General features: G+C 42.0%; 1 protein-coding gene across 1 annotated transcript in view; it reads left to right on the forward strand.

Annotated features, from left to right (window-relative positions):
- Nucleotides 1–14,499, forward strand: part of LOC115235484 — a 41,266-nt gene that overhangs the window by 7,899 nt on the left and 18,868 nt on the right. The window contains exons 3-7 of the mRNA XM_029807311.1: nucleotides 542–1,412; nucleotides 2,522–2,672; nucleotides 11,512–11,599; nucleotides 13,572–13,667; nucleotides 13,793–13,930. Coding sequence (XP_029663171.1) covers nucleotides 542–1,412; nucleotides 2,522–2,672; nucleotides 11,512–11,599; nucleotides 13,572–13,667; nucleotides 13,793–13,930 — 1,344 coding nt within the window. The remainder of the gene's footprint in view (nucleotides 1–541; nucleotides 1,413–2,521; nucleotides 2,673–11,511; nucleotides 11,600–13,571; nucleotides 13,668–13,792; nucleotides 13,931–14,499) is intronic.

The raw sequence follows: 14,499 nt of genomic DNA on the forward strand, positions 1-14,499 counted from the left end.
CGTCGTCGGTCACGAGCGATCCGCTAGCGATCAAGCCAGCGGCCGCAAAGCGGAAGCGGAACGCCGCGGGAACAAAGCAGGACAGCGACAGCGGAGCGGCGACTCATGGAGCGACGGAAATTGCGACGATTACCTCCTCGACCACCGTGTCTACCACGTCACCGTTTCCCTCCCCCGTGTCCACGTCTTCGGCGTCCTGCCGGACGACGACCACTCCGCGCGGCTACGTCGGCGATCATGGCGCCGCGCATCCGTCCTCATCCGCCCTCGAGAGGCTGAGAAATGTCCTTGAAAATTACGAACGCGGTCGGATCTATCTCGCCCATGTCTGCTACCTGGACTGGCGGGATCTGCCAGGTAAACGGCGTGGCGGAGGTCGCGACGCTACGAGGAGCAGCGAACGGGTGTGGGTGGTGGGGGCGGCGGATCACGAGGGTCATCATCGGACGCGGTTGTTGGTGGCCGGACGTCACTGGCGGCCACGTTGCTTACGCAAGGTCAACATGCTGAGCCAGCCGGTGGTATACGCTGGTGGCGGTAGGGGCTCCTTAACCGTCGATCTCTTTCTCTGGTGGTTCCATCACGAGTTTGCCGTTACAGCGATGGCGATGCATCCGGATGGCGCCGTGCTGGTGGCCGAGAGCGCCGATTACCTGCCACCGGAGGGTGACTGCGTCGCCGCGGACGGCCTAGTGCGGCTGTTTGTGGTGCCCAAGGATTGCATGGAAACACGGTTGGTGATCCGAGAGCTGAGAGTGCGACTAGCCACCGGGTTACTGTCTAAGGCACGCTGCGGCGTTTATCGCGACAAAGTCTTTTCGAGTTCGAGCGAGGAAATGGCCGATCATCGGTTGGACGCGTACCTGAAATGGTTTACGTTGAAGGAAGCATTCGCGGATCTCCATCGCGCCTGGCTAAGCGTTCGGTCGGACACTTTTGCTCGTAGCTGGACGTTGCCGCGAGATCGCGACGATCACTCGTTAGCGGGACGTAACGGCGCCATTTTGCCATCCAGAATCCACGCGGTGGATCAGGAGGAAGACAGGATGCTGCTCGTCGAGCTGCAGAGTCTTGCAAGGGAGGCTGGACTGGAAGTCGACGACGAGGAGCTAGGCAGGTGGATCGTCGACGAGGAGAGCGCTTTGGCGCGTTTTGTCAGGAAGCGGGAGCCGGACGAAGAGCAGCAAGGATGTCGGGTGAAGATCGAGGCGGATGACAAATGGTCGGAACGCAATGGCGATGAAAATGAAGACGGAAACGACGGCGTCGAGGAAGACAACGACGAGGAGGAGCCTACGGCTGAGGAGGCTGTCGGACTACTCTCGAGGGTACTGACCTGGATGGAGAGGGAACCCTTCGATCCAGGACTCTTGCTGGCGGTCAGATCGATGCGCGATACCGCTGCACTTATGGTAAGCGGCTGATAAGAGACAACCCGCTCGAGAGCCTCTATATCGATCGTTTACGAGACGAGGGGTGGGAGCTAAAGAATGAAAAGAGAGAGAGAGAGAGAGAGAGGGAGAGGGAAAGCGTGAAAAAAACATAGAAAAGTGAGACGAGAGAGAAGGGATGAATCACGCGCAATCCTTCGAGTTTGCGAACAGATTGAACTAATTTCATCGACTGTCACTTGACAAAGAGCGACCGGAGGGTTAAAGAAGTAGTGGGCGGATTACACTGCTATGCCTCGAGAAGGGCACTCGAATCCGACGATACGCGAACGGAAAGGTCGAACGAACCCTCGAGGAGTACATTTCTCCTCTCTTCATGTCCCGTCTTTGCAAATTAACGCTCGAGCTGGTCCTCGATAAGCATTCCCCCTCGAGGCGAATCGAATTGATGGATATCGCGTTTCTTTTGAGAGTCGTGAACTGTAAGTCCTCGGTGTTATCCTTGCGCCTTTCACGCCGTTGACATTACCGCGGTATCTAAACACGGTCATGTGATAGGAATTCTCAAACGTGTATACATATATATTATATCACGCATGCGTTATATGCAGACTCGCGATAAAGCAGCATAGTACCGTAAGCAACGGATAAACAGGCGATTACTATCAACATTAGGATAACGATTAATGATTGCTGGCGAGAAGGATCGTCCAATTAATACTTATTATATAGATTACTATATTTATAATGCATTAGTAGATGTGTGTGTGTGTGTGTATTAGGAATTTAAAAATATTCCACATATTTTTTTTGCATTTTATAATACAATATATCATAATGTAGCAACATGATAATTATCTGAATCACCCCGTAGTATTTTCTCTTTAATTTATAGTGAAATTATATATTAATTGTTCTCTCATCAAAATATAGATATATCACAGATTCTTTTTACGAGAAATTTGCGCTTTTTATAAAATGTTGGACTCCACAGAGATCCGACGTTTTTATAAAGAGGCTGACTACGAAAAAAATCTGCAAAACATATATTTTAACAAACAGAAAATCCAATATATGGCAAGATATGTGTATATTCAGTGCATTAATTCGCTTACTCTGTTGTTTTACAGGCGAGCAAGATGGCAGGTTTGGCGGGGACGCATCCGAGCGGGCTGCCCTTCTTTTGCCCTAACGGAGACCATCTGACGCAACCACCTCCCGCCCACATGGGCATACCACCCTACGGGGCGCTGGACGCTGGCAAAGCGGCTGCCGCGGCCGGTAAGTACTGTTGATCATCACTCACGCATCCCTAGAAACATTTTTTTACCGCAACAAGTTTCAATCTTCATCTAATTTTTTCGGTAATCTTTTCTCTCGCGATGATTAGTTGTTGCTTTCTGTGATTTGTTTGACAATCTAAATTTCTCGTGCCGTAATAATTTATAATTTAATATAATTCTTATGTTATAATATAATAACTTATAATTTATTATAATTTAATGTTATGTTGAATTCTTTATACAAATTACTAAAAAGATAACGTGCCTTTGCAAGAAATTAATAAAATGCTTTATATTTGATGTATTTGGCTTTCGTTGGAGGTAGATTCGGTATTTTCTTGTCGTACTTCATAAATTTAATAAAATCTACTAGGGTAGGTTGTTGCTCTCGTAGATATATAAGATAAGTTTTCACTTATTTATTTGGAAGATACTAGGACTAAGAATTTTTAGATTGAATATCGTTGATATGACTTTTAATTATCATAAAATTATCGCAACTTTGTGATATTAATTTTCATTTATAAATCGAATAAAAATTCGAATAATTTTTTATCTAATTTGTGTTGTAAAAGAAGAGAGAGGAAGAAAAAAATAGAGTGTTTACACGGAACTAAAATGTGAAGCCAATAGGCACAGATTGCAGCTTTAAACATCAATCGCGTTTACTTATCATTTGCAGAAACGTAAATATACAGCCGCTAATAATATAATAAAACTTCATTTGACGCATGCACTTTCGATGTAAACTTTGAACTACCTCTGTATCATCCTGATCCTCCCCCCTCCCTCTTCACGCGTATCGGTTGAATCAACAATTCTTTCACGAAGTTAATCCGCTATTGTCCGGCCAAATATTGACGTTCCTCTTCAATTGTAATTGATGAATACTTTTCGTCTCGCTTGCGTGTAATCGACATGCTTCGCCTAAAAGAGAGAGAGAGAGAGAATCGTTTTATATATAATTTTATTGTACCGAGCTATGCAAATATTAACGTAACCATTGTAATCTGCCGCCGAGCGAGTTCGGCTTTTGCACAAACCGCGTTTGCGACCGTTAACGTGTAACGTACGTTAATCTTTGTTACTGCGATTTGATAGACGAAACAGCAAATTACACAAATTCACAGTGCATAAAGTGATTTATATAGATACTACTTCAGGTATTAAGCATTTAAAAATCTCCCCAAAAATGCGAACGCAGAAAATGCAGAAACATGGAAATGTCTCCGTGTTCTGCATCCTCTCTCTTTCTCCCTTGGGTTAATCGCAAGCGTATTCTCGATTAGACTGCTCTCGAGTTAAAAAATGGCCGATAGATGTGCAAGCGTCGATACTCCTAAATAAAGGAATATTTCTTATCAAGTCAAGAGTCACGGCGATGTCGAAATTTAAATGGGGGCTGTAAAGAGGACGGTACAACCTCTCCGAAAAGAGAGAAACAGGCATTTTGGGAAAGAGAAAGAGAGAGAGAATCGCGAATTGGCGTCAAGTACGAGAATAAGAGGACTCACCATTAGGCTAATCAGCCGAGCATGCGACTCCCTTCTAGCGCTGGGTCAAGGGGGTTTCCACTCGCCCTCTCTGCTTCTGTACAGCTTCTCCGCTTCTACCTGCTCTACCCTCGATCCTTTCCCCTCTCCCAGCATGCTTTCTCCCTTCTGTCAACTTGTAATCATCGCGAAGATTCTACCATCGGTACGCCGGCGTGACCTTGAGGAGAAGTTTCAAAGTAGCGTTATCCCTCGGAGAGCTTGATGCGTTTGCTTCTGCAAATCAAACTTATCTCAAGACATGATTTTCATCGCGTTGTTCTCGCAGTACGAAACTCCACGAGTTTTCTCTACGGCTTTGTCGACACGTTCTCGCTCCTTCCCGCGCGCGATATTTTTCATCCCCCTTAGAGACCTCGGAGTATGTAAATATTGTTGATAACGTTTATGCACACGACCACGGCGCGGCGGGTCGGGTTCTTTGTCTTGCAAACGAGGGTAGCGTTTCGTCTCTTCGCGGAATGAATCGAGACTCAACTTCACTCCGCTTTGCTTCCCCTCCTCGACTGCTCCGGAACGACGATCTTTCTCCTCCCCTTCTCCACTTCCGAGATCTCGAACCACCTTTCGAATGCCAACGTTTCCAATTTCTCTTTCTCTCCGTTCGTCCTCTTTTGCTCCGCATCTCATTTGCTCTGTTCTTTATCTTGTTCGATATCTTCCATTCTCTTCTCGCTATTCATCTTCTCTCTCTTTTTCTCTCTCTCTCTCTCTCTCTCTCTTGTTTCTGATATATTTCTAATTAGCTTTGTTTTTCGATCTCTTTGTATTTATTTCAAAACTCCATGGTGAAGAACGTGCTGATAGATCGGCGAGGGGAAAGGAGAGGGTGTGGTGATGGAGATGGTGAGGCGGAAGAGGGCAAGATGTAAAGAGGGTGGAGATGGCTGCCGACGCGACCGCGTCCCGACGTTTCGTTTCACCGGGGCTTCGCCATTGATCCGCTTAATTTCTCTCTTCTCCCATCTCGTGTCCCCCCTCTTTCTCCTCTCTTCTCTCCCTTCTTCGTCCGCCTCCTCCTCCAGCCTCTCCGATGTCCGTGTACTCTTCTCCTCTCGTTCCTCTTTCCTAGTTCTTTTTCCGCATCGCGAATTCTTTTCGCGCGAGCCTCCGCGCTCTACAACTCTCGACAATGAATAAGATCGATTCGCTTCCTCATTTTTGCAGTCTTCCTAGAGTAATTTTGACTCCAATCGCGAAAATACTTGCTCTGGCGGTAATTTACGTATTTTACGAGAAGCAAATTAATAATAAATAACTATGAGGCAATAACTAATAAAAAAAAAAACGCGTTTTGTCGAACAGCAGCACCGACTAATTAGCCGGATACGATTTAATTAATATCGGTGTTGGATTTGTCTCGAGCGTTGATTTGTCTCGAGTAAAATCGATATCGCGAGAGCACGAAAGGGTGCAATTGTATGCGTCGGTTTTGAGCTAAACAACCGCAACAACACGTACCACCTTGTACCGTCTGCACTTGTACGAGCTTCCTGCTAAGCCCCTTGTCGACGACCCCACCTATTTCTCGTCATTGCCAGCTGCGACGTTTCGGCCGAATAATCCTTCGCGAGAGGATTGTTCTATTTTTTTCTGTGAAGGGTTAGCATTCAATTTTAGAATTTTAATATTATTATAATTTATATTACCGCTTTTTTCCCTTCTCGAAACGTTCTTAAAACACTAGAATTGTTACGATTTCATGTTTCTTATTTTTTGTAACTTTATCAACATCAATAGACAAAGATAAAAGAGAAAGATCAAAGTGTATATGTGTTGTGTTGTCAAAATCTTTTCTTTTTTAATTTATTAATAGATGAAATTTAGTTTCCGCCTTAATTCAATGAGTTAATTCACCATTTCCGCTCTCATTCTCGTTCCATTCATCCAGTTTTCGAGCCCGTACTACCGGTTTCCGGGAACCGGAAGAATTCACAACGGTAAAGTCTAATAGAGCGAAATAGGCGAGCTCGCGCGCGGGATTGGGAAAAGCTACGAGATGTGGTCGGAAAAAAGAATTCGCGAGTTAAGAGAACCGGCCGAGTTAAAATCGACTTCTCGACGGAGGCGGAATAAAGAGCGAAACGAAAACGGGAAGAAGAAGAAGAAAAGAGAAAGGGAACGTGGTACACGGAACATCGGGAGCTCGAGTTGTTCGAGAATAAAAGAGTAATTTTCCGGGTGGTGAAACGCTGATAATGGGGTTGCAGACTGCCGAGTCGACTGGAAAGTGATTAAGCACACATGACGGAACCCGCGGACTCGCCAGGATATTACGAAGCACCCCTTCCCGATCCGCCATCCTCCTCACGTTTCCTCTTTTCCTCCCTGTTCTCCACACCCGCGAGCACCCCTCCTCATTACCTCTCTCTTTCTCCCTCTTTCTTTCTTCACTTGCTCTCTTTCGTAAATCGTGCTCCCAATTCCCGGCATCGCATTAGACGCATAGTAGAGCGTTCCGGTTTTATCGGGGCGCGTGTTTCGACCCAGCCAGCATCCAACGGGCTCATCCTCGTCCCCTTTGCGCCGTATCGTTAACCGAGATTAAGCCCGACTACCCTTGCTAGTTTTTAATCCCGTCTGTCCCCGGCCGATTGCTCGATAATTCACTGAATGCTAGAATTTTTAGACTTTGATCTCGTCTTTATTTTATTTTTTTTTATTATCTCATCATACGACGTTAAACCTTGAACTTTCTCGTAATTAGAACGGCGATAATGAAGAGGGGTACATGAGTGAGAAGCAAATAGCTGTAACTTATGTAACATTCAAACATCAGAGCGCTCGCATAATGTGTAATTTGCGCTACGATTGTCGTACCTGAAATGACGTAGGCGGATATATATCGTGTTGCACACGGTACATCTACATACAAATTCACGCGCGCAAGATAAAATATCGGATTATTACTTTTACGTGGGATTAAATTTCATTTCGGTCGCCATTGTTTTCACGGGCTCGAGAGTGCTTCGTTATTCAAATGAGATTAAAAGCCCCGGGCTGAGTGGTAGCCCGGTCTCGTTACAGTCGAGTGGCTAATCGTCGTTATGCGAAGATCGAAAGTAGCTCTATCGTACAAAAAAAAAAGCTCGCAACATCGACGCGTTTTGTGCATGCCGTCGCGAATCGTTTTATTCTTTTCCGTCTGCATTATACAAATAACGGCGGAAAATGAAAATAACGTATTCGTTTTCCAGAGAGGATAACAACTCTAATTTTCTCCATAAGAGATGACGATAAAGCGAGATAAAAAGATAGAGGAGAGGTACGTAAAACTGACGGTACTTCTTTTTTCTTTTGCCGCTCCGATAGTAATCTCTAGCTAAAAACACAAAAATTTATATACTCATAGATATTTACTAGAAATTACTCCCTATTAAATTGTATCGCAATTTTGATAGAACTCTTCGGCTAACCTTTCACGGGGCAATTAATAAGCCAAGAGCGGGACGATAGTTTAGAATCCCGATTGTTTTCACCGAGTCTAAACGCGCTTCGTTATCCGAGCGCAAATTTATCGGGCTTCCGGAGACGGAAGGCCGATCTCTTTACGGTCGATCGGTCGACAGTCGTTACACAGTCGGGGATTGAGAAGTGGCCCTATCCGGGGAAAACCACGCGTTGACCGATTTCAGCGCGCGCTCACGAAGGGTCGAGGGGGGAAGATTGTCACGGGGAATATGCCTCCGGGACATATTCGCCCGCAAAACGCAAAAAGGAACGGGGTGGGAACGAGCTCTGGAGAGAGTCCATCCAATCCGTTCGCGTATACTGAATCGAATGACAGTAGAAAAAGAGAATATGGCAATCGGCAGAGGGAAGGAAGGAAAGAGAGAGAGAGAGAGAGAGAGAGAGAGAGAGAGAGAGAGAGAGATACGTATTGGCCTCGTCAAGCGGTTTCAGGCTTGCCGATACTCCGGGCGCTTCTCGTCGACCCTTATGAAGCCAATTACACTTCGCCTCGCCAAAGGCACCCCACTTACACCCGCGCCGTCTCGAAAAAAGAGAGAGAGAGAGAGAGAGAGAGAGAGAGAGAGAGAGAGATACGTATTGGCCTCGTCAAGCGGTTTCAGGCTTGCCGATACTCCGGGCGCTTCTCGTCGACCCTTATGAAGCCAATTACACTTCGCCTCGCCAAAGGCACCCCACTTACACCCGCGCCCAACGTTCCCCGGGCGCGTTCTCTTCTCTCTCGGAGCCGCGATCGGTTCCGCGGCACGTACCAGTTACATTAGATACCGATGTAAAAGCATATACCTTGTCCGTTATTCAGCCCACGATAGCCGCGTAATTTTAGTTTGTGTTATTTGAGTGATCGCTTTTTTCAACTACCGCAATCCTCAGTTCGAACCGCCCGTATATTCTTGCTAAAATTGTGCAATCTCCATATTGGGCGGAGAAACAATTCAGGAAATGGTAAAAAATTATTATTTTATTCTTGTCTTTAGCGAGGAATTATTTTGTAATAACCCTTAATCGTTTATGATAAAAATCTCGAATTAACGAATAACACTATTGTCAACAAATTTTTAACGGAACTGTCTGTAACTCCGTTAATGTAATGTGGACTTGATCGATCGCAATTATGTAAAAATCAGATTGTTATCGATACCGTTCATCCGTCCGTTCGGACGAACGTGTTATACGGTGTTAAATTTCATCAACGACTATTCTCTGGGTGATGATTCCGATGGCGTATGCATTCCACTTCGTGTCGGGTACTAGTTACAGAGGGTGCGGCCGCGCACGCTGATCAATGCCTGCTCTCTCCTGCCGTGAAAGAGAGAGACAGAAAGAGACAGACAGTTAGCACGATCTTTGTTGCTTCGTGTGTTTGTAGTGCAAACTCATGCGATATATTAAACGCATAGTTTCCTTTTCGTTCAATTGCATCGTTTCTTTGATCTCGACGTAATAATATTTATTCTGTATACATTAATGTGCACGAATAAAAATGCCGAGGCGCTTGGAGCATTGAAAAGTATAAGACTTCTTCTTTTCTGTAATAAAACAATAATATTAATTATTTATAATACAGGATATCTATTTCCTGGAAAAACCTAGAAAACCTGAAATTCTCAGGGATTTCTTTTTATCTTCTAAAATCAGGAAATTCTCGTAGAATTTTATTGTTGGATTTAGGGAATTTTTAAGAAGATTGTTGTCTCTCTTTGATTATTTTGCTTTTACGTTGCATTATATTGAGATAGAGTGATATTATTTTTTTGTATATTGTTCAAATTGTCTTTACGAGTAATAAATCGATATATAAATGCTAAAAACAATGATTTAGATATCTTTTATATACTCTATTCGACACAGATAAATATTTATTTTAAAATATGTTTATGAAGATTTGTAAATTTAAAAAAAAATATATATTGTAGATATATGTCTCAGTATTATACACAAGCTTCATTGTAATTCTTGGTAAAGCAAAATTATTGTATAAGTGAAATATGGGCAGAGATGTGCATTATTTGAAACAGATGCATTTAAAATGGAAATACGAAATGTAAAATGCTTATTTTGTATTTTGCATTTAAAATACATTTTTTCAAAAACTATTTTACATTTTCATTTAAATGGTTTTTATTACCCATTTTCTATTTCAAATGCATTTTTCTTGCAAACTAAAAAATTGATATCGATATAGAAATATCGATAATAGTTCTAAATAACGATAAATCAGGATATTTGTGCAATTTTTGCATTGCACTTGTTCATTGTAAGACGAATACTAGATTAAGAGCGCTATTCTATACAGTACACGGTTACCAATAGCTGTAGGTTCTATAAGTATCGTGGCGCATGTTTTTTGATATGTCAAAATACGTGGCAACGACATTTACAGAACCTACAACTATCGGTAGCCGTGTACAGAATAGTGATCTATAAATGTTCATTAATTTAGTTATTGTGGGAAATGGTAGGCTTAACGCATATCAAGATGGGCACACACGAACACTGGCTTATACTTCCGTGTGCGTAGCCAACCCATTGTTATCATTTATGCTGACGATGTATATATGTACCACGCAGTGATGCCAGACGCGACTTTATGTGAGAAATAAGAATAAAGATAGATAAGATATAATTTAATAGATAGAATCTATTTAATAGATAGGTAGCAAATAAATATAAGAATATAAATATTTTAAAACCATTTTTATTTTAAAAAATCATTTTAAAAGTACCTATTTTCTATTTTAAATGGATATTTAAAAACCATTTTGTATTTTGCATTTTCAAATGGAAAAGTTCCAACTATTTTGCATCTTTTATTTTAAATGGGTTTGGACATTCATTTTGCACATCTCTGAATAGGTTTATAAAAGCACATTTTTCTATACTTGCTTAAATCTTACATTTGAAATTGAAATTTTCATTTTTTCTTCTTTAAATAGAAAACATTCAAAAGTGCATGCTGTAAAGAAATTTATTTTAAAAAATTGTATATAAAATGTCTCTAATTTTATCTCAAATGTTGAGCAAAAATACATGAATTAATCAGGAAATTTCCAGAGAATTTTTTTACGAGATTTGTAATAATAAAAAACAAAAAGGCTACTTCTACGACAGTCACACGCATCATTCGTATCTATATCAATTTTGTCTTACTTTCGAACAGTTTGATAGAATAATATCCAAGAAATAAAATTATTCAGCATCTCGATAAAATTATAGGAAATGATTATTCCCTTTTCTTCTTGGATTTGAAAAGAATTATTTTTTATTGAACTGTGCGCGATAAGTGAAACTTTCGTTCTCACATGTAGAATATAGAATTCATCGATTAAAAATAATCGAAAAAAAAAAAATCCGTAATGAGATTCGCACGTTGCACAAATCACGGAAACAGGAGCGTTCGTTGTTACCGTTCAGCCTTTTTTGATTTCGCAATCTCACCGCGATTAAATTGAACGTCATCACTTAGTGACCGTAAAATTGGTCACGCCGCCGGCTAATGAAAGATTAAACGCGTTATGGCGCCGTTCATCGCTTGTGCGAGATGCGGCCGGTTTATTCTACATCCCGATGCATTAATTTGCGCTAGTCTCGGTTATCAATGATTGAAATAACATACATAAGAACGGAAATGACGCGGACACGCTTGACACGAAAGAGATTATAAACGGCAAAAATAGAAATTTCGTGAGTTTGCATAAAGGAAAAATCTGAATATACACGATTGTAGAATAGAATTTTGTATATGATTGAACGAAGCGGAAGAAAGAGCTTTGTCGATCATTTGACTGAACCAGGAATAATTTTTTGTTACAGGTCTCACGAGGGCGCCGATGTATCCTTTCTCGACGGGCCAGTATCCATATCCCATGCTTAGTCCAGAAATGACGCAAGTCGCTTCCTGGTAAGTCGACGCTTATTCAAGATTCATTTATCTCGGTATTTTATACTATAAAGTGTTCTCATTTCTCTTTGAAACGATTAGTCGCCAAATCTATATAAAAATATATAATCCATAATATTATAAATGAGGAAGCTCTAATTTTAATTTAATTTTGATGTAATTACATTTGTGCTATGTTGCGATTGGATCCGTATAACAAAATATTACGTAATATTATTACAATTTTAATTACAGACAGATATATATTCGACCGAATACGCGATGGGATCAGAGCGATATTCAATTTCGCGAGATAAACGCGCGCGCGCGCGCACGGCGTTCATAGAACAAGAATCATTTTACACACATTTCCGGATATATATACGCGTTATATCATATTTTATATTAATTACACGATTACACGAATTGATTTGCGCTTTGCAGTAAACGCAAATGAAAAGTAGTGAAGAGCATCGGATTTCGATCACATCGCCGATGCGGTCCTTGGCGATGTTAAAATTATTCGAACACTCGACGCAAATTGTGCATCGCGAATTGTGCACAAAGATAGCTAAATATTCATAAAAGTATCAGAAAAAAATATACAGGGGAGAAACATCACGTGGCCGGTCCATTGCCTTGATAAATTTTTCCCTTTGGGGTGAATTCTTTTTTAACGTAAAGTGTGCGAATTTGCATGATAAACGTCGTCGGTGGATTTCTCCGGTTCGGGATATGCTGCTCTCGTTAATTCCCTCTCTCGTTACTAACGAGTACTCGGAGCACGCGACGCCTAAAAGCGACCTTTCGTTTAACGGCTACCGCGTTTTATTATATATCGCTAATCGAGGACCCTCGAAATAAAACGTACAAATAATTGCGACGCGTTCGCATTCAGGTCCAGTTTTCCGTAGAAAATCTTGACATATCCATCGCACGGCGATATTTCGACGGCTTTGGTCGAGGCGGTCATCCTCTCAGTTCCGGTCTATTAGATCCGATACGGAACCTCTCGGATACGGAATCTCGTCGTCCTTGCCTTATCTCGTAGATGTCACCCTCCTTTCGCTTTAGGAGACAGGTCCTCACGATCAGGTTTACGCTCGGAGCCTCCGCTCGTGCGGTTTCCCCTGCTCGTTATTTGCTTTCCGCTCGAGTCGCTCCAAATTGCGATTTTCCACGGGTGATTAGGCCCTGTTCTTCTCAATTAGAAAGGACTTACGGTGGTCCTCGCTGGCTCGAGACGGGCAGCTTGCGCTTGAAGAAATATCGACGACATCGCGCGTACGGAATTCCGCTCTCGCGGTTTTCAGTACGAGTGGCTTGAAAAGAAGAAGGGAAGGAAGGGGAGAGGGGGGAGATGAAACGCGGGAGAGGACCACTTGCGATAATGAGAAGGTCGGCAGCGTTTTTATTATTACGCAAAGTGTAGAGTCTGGGTTCTATGTTCTTGGCAATGAGAGCGCGAGCAGCGCGTTCGCGAAGAGGCACGTACTAATTACTATTACGAGTCGGTGGCCCGCGGTGTTAATGATAATTAATTAACTGTGTCGATACTGCATACAGATATTGCAACGTTCCCGCTCGACGAGTCACTCGTGATGTCGTATCACGATCAATATTTTAGTTTGGTCATTTGATCGGAAATATAACTCGAACCAACTCAAGTGATAATTAAAAATAATTCTTTTCTTTATTTTTATTTATCTCTTTTCTTCCTTTTCATTTGATTCGTTTAATTTCTTTTTCTCATTAGAAACGTAACGCGATAAGGGTTTTTATCCGAGCAGATCGTATTTATACGTAGTTTTATAGACAGAAATCCTTGTACAATTGTTGTATAAATTTTTCCATGGATATGGAAACGAGCGGATCGATCAATTCGAGAAAATTTCTTTAGCTGGCTTTCGAATATCGGGAAAATATTTTATGCGGGAAAATGTCTCTCGCACGTATAACGATGATGATAACTTGCAATGATAAATATTTACAGGCACACACCGAGCATGTACCCCATCTCGCCGGCGAATGCCGGCTTCCGGAGTCCATATCCCACGAGTTTACCCATCACGAGTTCCAGTTTATCAAGGTCAGTAAAAGTATACCTCGTATTACGAGCGAGATAGCAAACGAGCTACTCGTCCCGTCATTTTAGCGCACGATGAAAGAAATGAGATTTTTCTCAATTTATAGACTGTGCTCTTGATCTTTCAGTGATCTCTACCGGTTTTCGCCGACGAGCCTCATGCCGCCGCATCCCGGTCTCAGCCCGCATGCACATGCGTTGGCGTCGCACGCGTTGGTATCCTCGGCGCCAAAGGCGGATCACTCCACCCTGGATCACAATCACAGGTTCGTTGTTTTCAGTCTCTTGGTGTCGCTGGCGGCATCTAAACACCCAACAGCAAAACCGAGCATCGATTATCCCTGTATGTATTTGCGTGTATCTGATACTTGATATCATCCCTCCATCCTAATCCGTCATTACCGGTGTCTCTTAAACTGAATCAGTGAAAATATCATTGATTAAAGCGATGATACAAGATTTCGCCGAAAATTAGTGAGTATTTCACATTTTATCTCCAACTAATTATAACAGCAAAATTTTATTTTAATATGTGATAAATTCACAAAAAATGATGTGAACAAGACTCTTGATCAAAAATTCAGATATTTTTTTTAACAAAATTATATATATTGCTATAAATTTATCTCATATGTAATATTAATATTATAATAATATAAGACGCGCATTTTTTTAAATATCGCTGATAGAAACAGCCGTTACTTTTAATTGATTCTTTCAGTGAGATTTCAGTACTTTATTTATAACTGATTATAAAATCAATATAAGCATGACTATTTGCTGTTTTTCAGTGACTATATTGATTCTGTTTAAGAGAGATTCCATTACGCTCTTT

The sequence above is a fragment of the Formica exsecta genome, unplaced genomic scaffold (assembly GCF_003651465.1).
Source record: "Formica exsecta isolate Colony F162 unplaced genomic scaffold, ASM365146v1 scaffold223, whole genome shotgun sequence".
NCBI classification, from domain to species: Eukaryota; Metazoa; Arthropoda; class Insecta; order Hymenoptera; family Formicidae; genus Formica; species Formica exsecta.